This window comes from Sus scrofa, chromosome 7 (assembly GCF_000003025.6).
Source record: "Sus scrofa isolate TJ Tabasco breed Duroc chromosome 7, Sscrofa11.1, whole genome shotgun sequence".
NCBI classification, from domain to species: Eukaryota; Metazoa; Chordata; class Mammalia; order Artiodactyla; family Suidae; genus Sus; species Sus scrofa.
In genome coordinates, this window is record NC_010449.5 from 40,991,577 (window position 1) to 41,006,762 (window position 15,186).

The window sequence follows — 15,186 nt, forward strand, 5'->3', positions numbered from 1 at the left end:
GAAAATTCCAGAGAGGAAGAAATATTCCAAAGAAGGAAGTCCTTGGCAAATTTTTTCTCCCCTATTCCTTAATGATTCCATGAGCGCGTATTTAATTTGGGGAGACCTTGGAGAAAAATGCTATATAGGTAGACTCAAGGGCAGGATCAACCACTGAATAAACAACTCCGTAGCTTTCCTTGTGTGGCAGCTGCTCTGTCAAAGTATGCCCTCCAAGCCACAGTGGCAGAGGGTATACAGCAAAGCACAGATCAGACTAAATATTTCACTGGCAGTTCCAAGAACAAGTCCACATAAATAGCAGCCACCACAAAGGACACACACACCTTGTCCTCACTGCCTGGTAGACCCTGTTCCAAGTGTGGTACATACCTTAATTCATGCACTGGCAGAAGAAACTGGAAATCTCTCTGAGGATGCCCTGCTAAATAATACTGTGAGCAGGATGCTCATAGCACCCACCATGGATTGGATAGTGCCTATGTGCCAGGCACTAGGCTAAGTGCTTGATGTATATTAATGCTTCCATCTTCATGATGTGCTTGCAAGTTGTCAAAGAATTACCATTGAGGGAATTCCCTTTGTGGCTCAGCAGTTAACGAACCCGACTAGCATCCATGAGGACGCAGGTTCCAACCCTGGCCTTGCTCAGTGGGTTAGAGAATCTGGTGTTGCCTTGAGCTGTGGTGTAGGTCACAGATGTGGCTCAGATCCTGCATTGCTATGGCTGTGGCATAGGCCAGCAGCTGTAGCTCCGATTCGATCTCTAGCCTGGGAACCTCCATATGCCTCAGGAGCGGCCCTGAAACGCAAAACAAATAAACAACAACAACAACAACAACAAAAGAATTACCACTGAGAAAGAAAGAAGCGTAGAGGGGGTGAAGCAAATTACTCCAGGTGGACACAAATAAGTGAGAGAGGCAGAATTCCAACAGAGCTCCACCTGGTACAAAAGTGTGAGGGCCGTATTGCCTGCGGTGGTCATGACTGAGGTGGGGAGGGCACATGAAAGGCATCAGGGCTGCACGTGAACTTCTCTGTTCCCAGTAGGTCTGGAATGAGTGCGTGTTGGCAAAAGATCATCAATGTGAGTGGTTGGAGGTCTTCTTCCTCACCCACCCCCATCCGCAGTCCTGACCCTCATCAAAGTAGGAGAACAGAAGTGTTTTTGGTAAGATGGAGAAGGGCTAAAGGGAGAGAGAGGGAAGGAGGGAGAGGTGGAGGCGGAGAGGGAGGATACTTCTGAGGTTGGGTCTACGAGGTGCTTTATTTCCATAAAAGAAAGTTTGCCTCACACCCATCAGAATGGCTATCATCAAAAAGCCTAATAAATAAAGAGTCCCCGTTGTGGCGCATCGGAAGCGAATCCGACTAGGAACCATGAGGTTTCGGGTTTGATCCCTGGCCTCGCTCGGTGGGTTAAGGATCTGGCGTTGCCGTGAGCTGTGGTGTAGGTTTCAGATGCAGCTGGGATCCCGTGTTGCTGTGGCTGTGGCTGTGGCTGGCAGCTGTAGCTCTGATTCGACTCCTAGCCTGGGAACCTCTACATGCTGCTAGTGCAGCCCTAAAAAAAAAAAAAAAAAAAAAAAAAGTCTAGCAAATAACTAATGTTGGTGAGGATGCGGAGAAAAGGGAACACTTGTACACTTTTGGTGGGAATATAAATTGGTGCAGCCATTATGGAAAACAGTATGGAGAGTCCTCAAAACACTAAAAATAGAACTACCTATGATTCAGCAATTCCACTCCTGGGCGTTTATCTGGAAAAAATGAAAACACTCATTCAAAAAGAAACACGCACCTCAATGTTCATAGCAGCACTATTTACAGTAGCCAAAATATGGAAGTAACCAAATGCCCATCGGCAGATGAATGGATAAAGATGTGGTGTGCACACACGCACAGGAATATCACTCAGCCGTAAAAAGAATGAAATAACACCATTTGCAGCAATGTGGATGGACCCAGGGAATATTACGCTTAGTGAAATAAGTCAGACAGCGAAAGACGAATGCTATATGATATCACCTATACACGGAATCTAAAAGATACAACCAATGAATATATAGAGCAAAAGAGAAACTGCCTCACAGATAGAGAGAGCACACCAGTGGTTACCAGTGGGGAGAGAGAAGATAGGCTTGGGAGATTAAGATACACAAACTGCTATGTATAAAATACATCGGTAACAAGGATATCTTGAACAGCACAGGAAATTTTTTTTTTTTTTTTTTTCAGCACAGGAAATTATAGCCATTATTATGCAGTAACTTTTAAGGGAGCATAGGAAAACACTGAATCATTATGCTATACATCTGAAACTAATATGACAAATCAACTATACCTCAATTAAAAAAAAAAAAGAAAGAAAGTTTGCTTATCTTCTGGGAGTTTGCCACTAAAACTGGATTAGGGCCCGGCTTATCTTCATTCCCTCCTGGGTCATTTAGGATCTGAAAGGACTTCATAGGAACCACAGGACTGAGGACCTGAATAAGTGATTTAGACAAAGGAGTGGAGCCTTAGGGGGAGCGGTGGGAAACTGCAGACCAAGGAGGTGGGTCTCCACAGCCTGCAAGGTGGGCTTGTCCTCGGGGCTGAGGGCTGACAGGTGAGGGCAGACGTGAGGATCGGAACAGCGCGTGGACGTGGACGAGTTCTCCGCGTGCTTGGCCACAGAATCGGGAGCTTCTCCTCTCTGGGAATGATCACTCTATTCCTCCTTTCCCAACATTAGGAGCTTAGCTACCGGCATAGCCATGTGGAGGAGCACGATCGCGCATGCGCGCGTACCGCCGTGCTCATTTCTGTGTCTTTTTCGTTTTCTACAACGTGCAGTTTACTTGTGAAATAAGAATAGGAAGTATTTCATATTGCTACTCAAGAGTGATCGAAGAATACTGTGGAATATATATGCTAAGAAGACAAGCCCCTTTAAATTTTTTTTTTTTTTTTAACCCAGAGAAAATTCTTCTAAAGGAGGTGGAAAATTAGGAGCGGGAGTCCCAGGCTCACAAATCTGTGTCTCTCCGGTGAGCAGGTGACATGCACTAAATGGCACCCTGGGACTGGCTGTTTTATTTGCGTCTCGTGTCTGTGATCAGAATATAGCAATTGTCGAGCAAGAACCGGGGCTTATATAACAGTCATAGCCTAGGCACCCCAAATAGAGGTCTTCATCCACATTTTAAAAATGCAGTTTTCTGTACCTTCCAGTCAATAAGCCTGGAAGAGAAAATGTTTCTTCCTTAGAAGTGACACGGGTTAATGAAATATATTTTTCCCTTTGGGGAAAACTGTATACGAAGCGGCAAACCAGCAAAATTGCTGTACCATGGCATGTTTTGATAGAGAGAATTTGGAAAAAAGTCTAAATATAGCAGATGTATGCAACTTGAAATTTCAACACCATTTTAAGCCCTCTTCTGCAGTTAACTAAAATCGATCTCCCTAACAAGAGCTAAAAATAGCAGGAGGAAAAAAACAGGACTAGACAATGACTTTTCATATCTCTCCCTGCAGGCATTTCCAGTGTCAATGAACCTGACCTTCCAGAGCCATCCTGGAGAGCAGAATAGGCTGGCATTTCACACCCCGGCTTTGATTTACCATCCATCCAGGGCCCGAGCATCTCTATTTTGCCATTTTGCTGATGAGTACAGAGACATTCTTTTGCTGGGCTGGGTTTTGTTTTTCCTATTTTGTTTTCCATCCAAAAGGAACACAGCACTATACTCTTTCTGGGGTCAGGAACAATAGGCATTGTAAAGTAAACAAAAGTATTCATTCTCCACCAGGTCAAAGCTCATCTAATTTTGTCCAGACCATTCTCTAGATTCACCAGAGGGACTCATATAAATGTTCAAAGATTCTGGGTTTTTTTTTTTTTTTTTTTTGGTTTTTTGTTTTTGAAGTTTAGTTGATTTACAATGTTGTGTTAGTTTTTGGTGTAGAGCAAAATGTTTCAGTTCCGATATCTATAATATATATGTATATATTCTTTTCAGATTCTTTTCCATTATAGGTTATTACAAGGTATTGCATATAGTTCCCTGTGCTATACAGTAGGATCTTGTTGTTTATTTATTTTATATATAGTAGTGTGTATCTGCTAATCCCAAATTCCTAATTTATTCCTCCCCCATTCCCTTTCTCCTTTGGTAACCATAAATTTGTTTTCTACGCTTTGAGTTTGTTTCTGTATTGTAAATCAGTTAATTCGTATCACTTCTTTAGATTCCATATATATTTGTCTGCTTACTTCACTTAATGTAATAATCTCAAGGTCCATCCATGTTGCTGCAAATGGCATTATTTCATTCTTTTTTGTGGCTGAGTAGTATTCAGTTTTATATATACAATATATATACACCATATCTTCTTTATCCATTCCTCTGTTGATGGACATTTAGGTTGCTTCCATGTCTTGGTGGTTGTAAATGATGATAGTGCTGCAATGAACACTGGGTGCTTTTTTTTTTTTTTGAATTAGAGTTTTTGTCTTTTCCAGACAAATGTCCATTAGTGGGATTGCTGGGTCACATGGTAACTATTTTTGGTTTTCTAAAAAACTTTCATGCTGTTCTCCATAGTGGCTGCACCAATTTACATTCCCATCAACAGTGTAGGAGGGTTTCCTTTTCTCTATACCTTCTCGAGAATTTATTATTTGTAGACTTTTTTTTTTTTGTCTTTTTAGGGCCACAGCCTTGGCATATGGAAATTCCCAGCTAGGGATTGAGGCGGAGCAGCAGCTGCTGGCATACACCACAGCCACAGCAATGGGGAATCTGAGGCGGAGTTTGCAACCTACACCACAGCTCACGGCAACGCCAGATCCTTAAATCAAACCCATATCCTCATGGATACTACTTGGGTTCGTTACCACTGAGCAACAATGGGAACACCTACTTGTAGACTTTTTAATGATGGCCATTCTGACAGTGATACCTCATTGTATTTTTTTTTTCTTTTTTTTTGTCTTTTCCTAGAGCCACACCTGCGGCATATGGAGGTTTCCAGGCTAGGGGTCTAATCAGAGCTGTAGCTGCTGGCCTACACCAGAGCCACAGCAACACCAGATTCGACCCAGTCTCTGACCTACACCATAGCTCATAGCAATGCAGGATCCTTAACCCACTGAGCAAGGCCAGGGACTGAACCCACAACTTCATGGTTCCTAGTTGGATTCATTTCTGCTGTGCCACGACAGGAACCCCCTCATTGTAGTTTTGATTGCATAGAAAGCTTCTGTTTTATAGAGATGATGATAAGCCTTTAAACAGAGCAGAGGACGGCAAATTCTGATCCAAGCAGCCCACTTGACATTAGAGGAAAGTATCAAACTCACCTGACAGAATAGATGCAGTGGATATGCTTTAGGAGGTGCCAATAAGTTGAGAATGGAAGTTTGGAGAGACAAAATGTCTAAGCAGTTTTGTATTTTTAAAATGTCCTGGGAGTTCCCTAGTGGTCTAGTGGTTAGGATTCGGCACTTTGACTGCTGTGGTCAGGGGTTTAGTGCCCTGTCTGGGACCTGAGACCCACATCAAGTTGCCGAATGTCATAGCCAAAAAAAAAAAAAAAAAAAAAAAGAAAAAAGTCTTTTTGCAACAATCCGGAATTTCTTTTGGATAAATTAATTTGGTTTCTCAAACTTTCCACTCCTCAAGGCAATGGTACTGGCTCCATGAATCCTCTCTGTTTCTCATTAGGGGTGGAGGGACATATTTTAACTTCCCAGCTGTGTAGCCTTGGGCAAGTGACTTAACCATTCTGTGCCTCACATTCCTCAGCTGTATAAATGAGGAGTAAACAACACAATGAACATTAAATGAGATAATCTATACAGCAAAGTGTTTAGAACAATGCCTGACACACAAGTAATCCCTATATATGTTTCAGCCATTGTTTCTATTACCTTTTTCTCCCTAATTTATCTATTCCCCTTACTTTCGGGATCAAAAAGCAGAACATATAGTCATGGAGACAGTGGTTAAAAATGTTTGGAATTGTGCCTCCCATATTTTCCAGACTGGGAACTTGTTCCCACTGGAATAAACAGAACAGAGCGATGCTTCCCCAGTGTTACGTGGCCCTGGTCTTGGGTTGTAACATCCCGTTAAGTATTTCCAAGGATTTCAAAGGAAATCCACAGGCTTGGGTTTGATCATGGTCGCTTTGTGATTGCACTTGTCCTCCATGCTGATTTCAAGAGCCTCTTTCGAAGTTCCAGGGAGCAAGAGCGATCCTCTCTGGAACAGGGTCACCCATGCTCCTTTCTGAAAGAGCAAGGTGCTGTTCTGGCCCTGCCTGTCTGAGCGATGCTTGTGTTCCCCCTCTCCCACTTAGCCTCCATGAAAGGGTTTAAATAACACACACCATTGCCTTCCACGGGCGGCTAGATGTGTCAAAGCTCCCACAAGCCAGATGCTTTGTCGAAGTGATCCCCAGCCTGAGTACCATCTCACCCCGGATCCCCAGCCTGAGTACCAACTCACCCCAGATCCCCAGCCTGAGTACCAACTCACCCCAGATCCCCAGCCTGAGTACTATCTCACCCTAGGTCCCCAGCCTGAGTATCACCTCACCCTGGATCCCTGCACTGAGATGTCTTTCTTTAGAATTTCTCTCCCCCAGCATCCTAGACTTCTGCATCAGTTCTCATTTACTCAGCTCCACATATTTAGAACCATTTGTCAATTCTCCGAAGGAAGTAAAACTCCATTCCTTTGATCATTTGAGCTGCTTTGCTCTGCTCTCATTCTAATTTATTTCTCTGCTCCTGGAAGTGAGGTCATCATCCCCTAACACGGCATGACGTATAATTTGTTACCGAAATGATTCTGCCTAAGGATTAAAAATGAATTTTTTTCTAAAACATTTTTCCCCCCAAATGGAAATGCTAGAAGTTCTCTCAGTGGAGAAAACATTTATTTGGTGCTGCCCAAGTCTGGCTAAAGCTAGAAGACAGCAACAATTTGCCAAGGAAGGAACCATCTCTAGAGCGGGCTAACAGCTCTGATCTCTCCGCATATTCGGTCATGCACTCGTTCAATACTGACTGAGCATCTACGCTGTACAAATTGCTATCAAGCACGGGGAAAACCAAAATGAATAAAAGACACATTCTCCCCTCAAAAAGCAGAGAAGACAGCTGAACAACAGAAAACTACCCATGAGTGGAAGTGAGCATTTGTGGAAAGTGCCAGGGAGTAATTCCTCGCCTTGCTGCCTGGTGGGGAGTGGAGGCGAGATGCGGGGGGTCAGCGGGGGGGAAAGGGGTGCAGGGGGGCTGTGTGCAGGGCGGGGCTCTGCTCTCATCACTGAGGCTGAACTGGCCGCCATTGGTCCACATCTCTAACCTCTGTGAGATGCTTAGTTGGATATAAATCATCCATCTGGGTGGGGTGTAGACGCTTCAAGGACACAGGAAAAGGACACACGGATGACTAAAGAAAGAGAAACAGCCTCAAACTGCTGGCAAGGAATGGAGAAAGCAATAAAGAGAAGACACGCCAACAGAGGCTGTTCCATGGGGTGCGGTATCGGTCATCTGTGAAGAACAGGAGACCTTCCGTATTTGCTCTTGCACACAGAGCACCCAGCGCTTCATCTGCACACTTACCAGACCCTGGGGTAGGCTTTCTGAAGGTTACAGTGGTGTTAGACATGACTGCCAGGGCAGGGTTGGAATAATGCTCTGCCTGGGTTAGAGCTGAGCTGGCATAAAGCCCACCCAGGCAGCCAGAATCCTTAATAGAGGCCCGTGGGTCTGGCCAAGAGGTGGTCAGAAGAGCCAGGGTGGACATTTGTCTTTGATCCCGGCCAGCTGTGTCACCTTGGGCAAGTGTGTTCACCTCTCTACAGCTCGGTGTTCCCATCTGGAAAATGGGGATATTAACAGTGCCTACCTCTGTGCTGAGTGCACAGCCGGGCACTTCAAAGCTGGTCAATTTTGGAGTTCCCATAGTTAACAAATCCAACTGGGAACCATGAGGTTGCCAGTTTGATCCCTGGCCTCGCTCAGTGGGTTAAGGATCCAGCGTTGCTGTGGGCAGTGGTATAGGTTGCAGATGCGGCTCGGATCTGGCATTGCTGTGGCTGTGGTGTAGGCCGGCAGCTATAGCTCCAATTTGACCCCTAGCCTGGGAACCTCCATATGCTGCAGGTACGGCCCTAAAAAGAAAAAAAAAAAGAGCTGGTAGATTTACTCGTAAGGCTCATAGGTTAGCTGCACAATTAAGGTAAAAGACATGCATTTTTAAACACTATTGGTAAATTATTCACAAGTCTAAAAAAGTACCCCCCTCTTTTTTTGCCTCTTTAAGGCCATTTCTTTCCTATGTCCTCCCTCCTCTGTACCAGGTTCTGTGAGCACCTCTTCTGAAGTCGAATTCTCACTCCATCCAGCCCTTCTGCTGCTGTCAGTGCCAGGTCACACTGGTCCCAGCAGTGCCCATCAGATTCAGGGCTCAGCTCCCAGAGCCAGGGAGCGTGTCTGACACATGCCCCTTTCTTGCCTTTGCATCAAGCATTGTGAATATTAAATAAGAATGAATTTTCTTTCTGGCTCTGAATAAAAAGTGTTTTGAGAAGTCCCCAGTTTAAGGACCCGACACTGTCTCTGTGAGGATATATGGATTCAATCCCTGGCCTCACACAGTGGGTCAAGGATCTGGTGTTGCTGTGGCTGTGGTATAAGTCACAGCTGCAGCTTCAATTTGACCCCTGGCTTGGGAACTTCCATATGCCACAGGTAAGGTCATGAAAAGAAAAGAGAAAAAAAAAAAAAGAAAAAAAAGATCTGAATGTAACTGGATTACAGGCTCCAAGGGAGTGGACCAGAGAGGGACCTGAAAGTCTGACTTAGCGGGGCCTCCTTTATAAAGAGTGAAGCAGGAAGAGCACTGCCTGGGAGCCCTGGCCTTGTCACTGGTAGGTCGTTCCCACCCCCTCTCTGGGCCTCCGTTTTCCTGCCTGTAAAATGAAAGTTGGCCATGACTCCTAGGCCTTCTGGCCAACCTTAGCGAGCCTGTGGAGAGCTCTGTGGGTTGACACTACAAACAGCTGTACAAGGTGTTCAACTGCATTCTTGTTAATATCTTGTTAATATCTGCTTGGGAGCCAAACCAGCTGTTCCAAGGACAGCGGTGTCATTGGTCCTATGTCTGAAGTGTCCCCAGTGACTGGGGAAAATGGGTCACTTGAGTAGACTTTACTTATTTTATATACATTCTGCAAACATCTGCTTGGATCACCCCTATGGCTCTCTTTGGATGCGAGTGCATGTGCTCAGGATTCCTGTAGGTGGACTAGACTTTCAAGGAAATCACGTTTCACAGACATCTCCCTCATTATTACATGGTTTCTTCCATCAGCCCATCTTAAGTAGTTAGACACCAACTCTTTCTCACAGTGGCTCTTTGAGAGTAAAACCAGTGGCCTTTGGTTTGCTTGTTTGTTTGTTTTAGGGCTGCACCCATGGCATATGAAAATTCCTGGGCTATGGGTCGAATTGGAGCTGTAGCCTCTGGGAGGTTGAGCTGTGTCTGTGACCTACCCCACAGCTCATGGCAATGCCAGAGCCCAGGGATCGAACCCAAATCCTCCTGGATATTGGTTGGGTTCGTTACCATTGAGCCACAATGGGAACTCCCCCAATGGCCATTTTCAAGGCCCTGGGAAGCTGAGGGACGAGACCATGATTACAAAGAAACTCCCAACAACCTGGCTCTTGAAAGTGCTATAGTCTAACTTTAAGGCCACACATGGGACCACTCGTAGTTCTCTTGCAGGGGGTAGTTATTAATCAAACCATCCTCATCTCATTCTGAAGACCCAGTAGGATGACTAGCTTTTCCTGACTTGCCTGGGAATGTCCTGGTTTGGAAATCACAAGTTCCTAGGACCCCGAGTCTGGGCAAAGCAGGACACTGGGTCACCCTCTTACACAGGGTTCTCAAATTTCAGGGTATGCAAGAATCACCAGGCGTGCTTATTCAGATTTCTGGGGCGGGAGATTCTGATTCAAGTGTTTTCTTGACCACACTAAGAAATATTGGTAAGCATGTATTATAAATTTGTCATTCCAGGCACTTGGCACTTGGCTACTGGTGGTTCTTTTTTTTTTTTTTTTTTTTTTTTAGGTTTTTTCTTAACTATTTTTTTGTCTTTTTGTCTTTTCAGGGTTGCTCCCATGGCATATGGAGGTTCAGAGGTTGGGAGTCAAATTGGAGCTGCGGCTGCCGGTTTACACCACAGCCACAGCAGTGTGGGATCTGAGCCGAGTCTGTGACCTACACCACAGCTCAGGGCAACACCAGATCCTTAACCCACTGAGCAAGGCCAGGGATCGAACCCATATCCTCATGGATACTAGTCGGGTTCGTTAACTACTGAGCCACAACGGGAACTCCTTAACCATTTTTTTTTTAAAATTATAGTTGATTTACAATGTTCTGCCAATTTCTCTATACAGCAAGGTGATCCAGTTATACAATATATACATTCTTTTTCTCACATTATCCTCCATCATGTTCCATCACAAGTGACTAGATACAGTTCCCTGTGCTATACAGCAGGATACAGCATCATTGCTTATCCACCCCAAATGCAATAGTTTGCATCTAATAAACCCAGACTCCCAATCCATTACACTCCTTCCCTCTGTGGTTCTTGAACTCATCTGCATATCAGAATCTCCTGGGGAGATTTTTTAAAAAATACTGAGATCCTGCTGTGTTGCACTGGGAACTATGTCTAGTCACTTATGACGGAGCATAATAATATGGGGAAAAAAATGTATACATGTATGTGTAACTGGGTCACCATGCTGTATAGTAGAAAATTGACAGAATGCAGTAAACCAGCTATAACGGAAAAAAAAAAAATCATTATACAAAAAAAAAAAAAAATACTGATTCCTGAGTTGACTCAAATTAATTAAGTTAGAATATCTTGGGGTACAGTTAGCCCCCTCTCACACGGGGATGTCATGGAGCAGGACCCTTTGGGGCCTTCTCGGGCTGTGCTCTCCCCATATCCTCTGCTTTAGCCTCTCTCTGAAGTATAACATGTTGGAGATTTATGGGAACATGGTGACCTGACCTCTGAGGAGAGCTCCAAGAACAAAGGATCTTTGCACCAGGAAGTTCACAACAACCAACCACACCCCTCCCTCACTTTGCCTTTAAAAATACTTTGCAATTTTGGTTCAGGGAGTTCAGCATATCTGGGGAGCACGAGCCATCCGGGTCCTCTCTGATCCTGCAATAAACCTTTCTCTGCTCTAAACTCCAGTGTTTTGGTTTGTGTGGCCTCACTGTGTGCCAGGCACACAGACTTGCGATAACAGAGCAGACTAAGAGAAAGGCTGTTATTTATCTTTGATCCATGGTGCCTAAAACTGCAGCTGCTACTTTCAGCCTCCCGCTCCCCTCCACTTTCCACCACGGCCCCTCCTGCGAGAATATAGGCAAATGCTTTGGCGTACAAGGTGACCTCTGTTGAAACTGATGACAGTATCACTTCTAGGCATAAGACACAGAGAAACTTTTGGATGAGTGCATAGGAGGTATGTATGAGAGTGTTACTATAGCTTACGTCATAACGGCAAGAAACTGGAAACCGGCTAAATGTCCATCAAGAGGACACTGGATGAGTACAGAGCCACGGTGGGTTCACAGGGTGGAATACTACACTGCAGTGAAAATGAGAGCACCCAGACTACATGGACCAACGTCAAACACAACAACCATAGATTTCTCTAAAGTTAGAGGCTATTGTAACTAGCTTCTTGGGGACTTAGAGGCTTCACTTTGGCAATTGTCTTGTAGCAGAGGGGCTCCTGGGCACATCTGTGGCAGCAGTAAAAACAAGGTGGCACAGCATAGAAGCCTCGTGCCAGCTGCTAGAGCTCATTTTGTCTGTGCTGAGGAAAAGACGTCCTTGCGGTCTAGAGCAAAATTCCACAAGATTTAGGGAGCTCTTTGCAATCTTTCTGCCCTGCCATCCAGAAGTTGTATAGACTGACATTTTAGGGCTGGGTCCTGAATTGCTTTTGAACAAAGTCTGACGCTGCATTTTCATTCATCTTTCCTCTCGCTGTTCACACACATCGATACATGCATTAGAAACGCAGATGTCACCAGGAGCCCAGGATTTCAGGGTTGTTCATCTTTGCCTTTCCTAGGTTGCTGACAGATGTTTAGTTTTAGGAAAGGCGATGGCGTCAGAGGAGCTTACCTGGTCCTAGTTTGGCCACGGCATAGAGGAGGTCGTAGTTAAGGACCGGCGTGGCATCGCTGATGGGCTGCCAGCCGACGGGAGGAGAGGCGGGGGGTGAGATGAGGAACTGTTTGGCAGGCTGTGGTGGGGCCAAATGCAGTTTGTCTCCGTCTGTCTCTGGAGTCTGAACCTTTCAAACAGAATAGAAATGAAGATGAATTATTCCTTCCGGCCTCGGATGTATCGTGTGGTTCCGTTAAGATGCAGAGTTTCTCTTTTAGCCTATGCCAGATGAACCAGTGAGCCAGCCTATAATACTAATGACTACTGACCACACACTGTGTGCTCCATTATCATATTTGACCCTTAAAACCAGTGGATCCAAACCTTTAGAATTAACCTGGGAAGCTTGTGAGATAAGACTGCCGAGCCTCCGCCCTGGAGCTTCTGAGTCAGTAGATGGGGTGGGGTGGGATGGGGGCAGGGCTTGAAAATGTGCATTGCTAACAAGTTACCAGGTGATGCTGAGGCTGCTGGTTCCCAGACTCTTCCTTTTCTTCCCTTCTTTCTCTTCCCTCCCCTCCCCCATCCCCTGACCCCACCCCCACCCATCCCCTACACTCCCCTCCTTCCTTCCATCCTTCCCTCCTTCCTTCCTTCCTAACTTTCTCCCTTCCTCTCTCTCTTTCTCTTTTAATGGAGGTGATAATTCACATAACATGAATTAAACCATTTTAAATGGAGCAATTTCAGTTGCATTTTAGTACAATCCCAGTGTTGTGCAATCACTGCTTCTATCTAGATTCGAAGGATTTATATCATCCCAAATAAGATCTGGTACCCATTAAACAGTTTCTACCATTTCTGCTTCTGGTCAGACCATGGAAACCACTGGTCTGCTTTCTGTTTCTATGGATTTACCTATTCTGGACATGTCTTACTATGGACTCGAAGAATATGTGGTATTTTGTATCGAGCTTCTTTCACTTAGCATAATGTTTCCAAGATCCAGCCACACTGTGACAGGTATTAGTACTTCATTCCTTTATATAGTTGAATACGATTCCACTGAATGGACAGATCACAATTTGTATGCTGACCACAATTTGTGGGTTCACCCATTTATGGACATTTGGGTTGTTTCCACCTTTTGGCTCTTGGGAGTAGTGCTATTATGAATAGGTGTGGACATGTATTTGTCTGGGACCTCTCTTCAGTTCTTTGAGATATAGACTCAGAAGTGGAATTACTAGGGCAGAGAGTAACTTTATGTTTTACATGTTAGAGAACCAAGTAGGGTTTTAATAGATGAGGAGACTGAGGTTTCTACAATCACACAAGTTATTAGCCGTGTGGGATTTGAACATGAGTCTCAGGCTAAAGTCTAAGGATATTTTTTGCAGTTTTAATTTTACTTTATTGTGGTAAGAACATTTAACATGAGTTCTATCCCCTTGACAACTTTTTAAGTGTGTGACACATTATTCCTGACTCCAGGCACAATGTTGTACATTCATCTTGCTTGACTTTATGAATGCTGATTAGTAACTCCTTATTTTCCCTCCTCCAGCCCTTAGTAACCACCATTTCACTCTTCGACTCTATGGATTTGACTATATTAGATACCTCATATATGTGGAATTATGCAGTATTTGTCTTTCTGGGACTGGCTTTTTTCACTTAGCATAATGTCCTGAAGGTTCACCCATGTTGTCCCGTGTTGCAGGATATTCATACCACCCAAAGCAGTCTACAGATTCAATGCAATCCCTACCAAAATCCCACTGACATTTTTATGCAGAAATAGAAAAACATTCCAAAATTCATATGAAACTACAACAAACAGCCAAATCAATTATGAGAAAGAAGAATATCATACTTTCAACTTTCAAAATATACTGCAAAGCTATAGAATCAAAACAGTGTGGTACTGGCATCAAGACATATAGACAGATGCAAAGAAAAGAGAACTCAGGAATAAATCTGTGCATATAGGGTCAACTGATCTTCAACACGGGTGTCAAGGATACAAAATGGGGAAAGGATAGTTTTTTCAATGAAGGGTGTTGGGAAAATGGGATATCCCACACACAGGAGAATGAAACCAGATACTTATCTTAACACCACACAAAAATCAACTCAAAATGGATTAAAGATTTAACCATAAGATCTGAAACTGAAAAATCCCTAGAAGAAAATATAAGGGAAAAGTTTCATGACAATGGTCTTGGTAATGACTTCATAGATATGATACCAAAAGCATAGACAACAAAATAAAAAATAAATGGGTGCAACCACATCACACCAAAAAGCTTCTGCACAGCAAAGGAAATAACCAAAAGAGTGAAAAGGCAACCAGGAATGGAAGAAAAACATTTGTAAATTATATATCTGAAAAGGAGTTAATCTCCAAGATATATAAGGAATTCCTGTAACTCAATAGTACAACAACAACAACAAACTCTAATAATCTGATTTTAAAATGCACTAAGAAAAATAAATAAAATAAAAATTTTTAAAAAAGGGAGTTTCTGTCATGGCTCAGTGGTAACGAACCCAACTATCAATAAGGATGTGGGTTCAATTCTGGCCTCACTCAGTGGGTTAAGGATCTGGTGTTGCTGTGAGCTGTGGTGTAGATCCCTGAGTTACTGTGGCTGTGGTGTAGGCTGGCAGCTACAGCTCCAATTCGACCCTTAGCCTGCGAACTTCCATATGCCACAGGTGGGGCCCTAAAAAGACAAAAAAAATAAATAAATAAATAAAATAAAGCAATCGAATCAAATCGAATAGCTAAGGACTTGACATATCCATAAAAAAGACATACAAAGAGTCAACAGATATGTGAAAAAGTGACCAACATCACTTAACATCAGAGAAATGCAAATCAAAACCACGTCTGATTATTTAAAAAAATGCCAACAAATGTTGGTGTAGATATGGAGAAATTGGAAC

General features: G+C 43.9%; 1 protein-coding gene across 3 annotated transcripts in view; it reads right to left on the bottom strand.

Annotated features, from left to right (window-relative positions):
* RCAN2 (regulator of calcineurin 2) overlaps positions 1-15,186 on the bottom strand; it is a 303,056-nt gene that overhangs the window by 11,763 nt on the left and 276,107 nt on the right. For all 3 annotated transcript variants that reach the window (XM_021098802.1, XM_013988974.2, XM_021098801.1), the window contains one exon: positions 12,250-12,421. In XM_021098802.1, the coding sequence (XP_020954461.1) occupies positions 12,250-12,421 (172 nt within the window). The remainder of the gene's footprint in view (positions 1-12,249; positions 12,422-15,186) is intronic.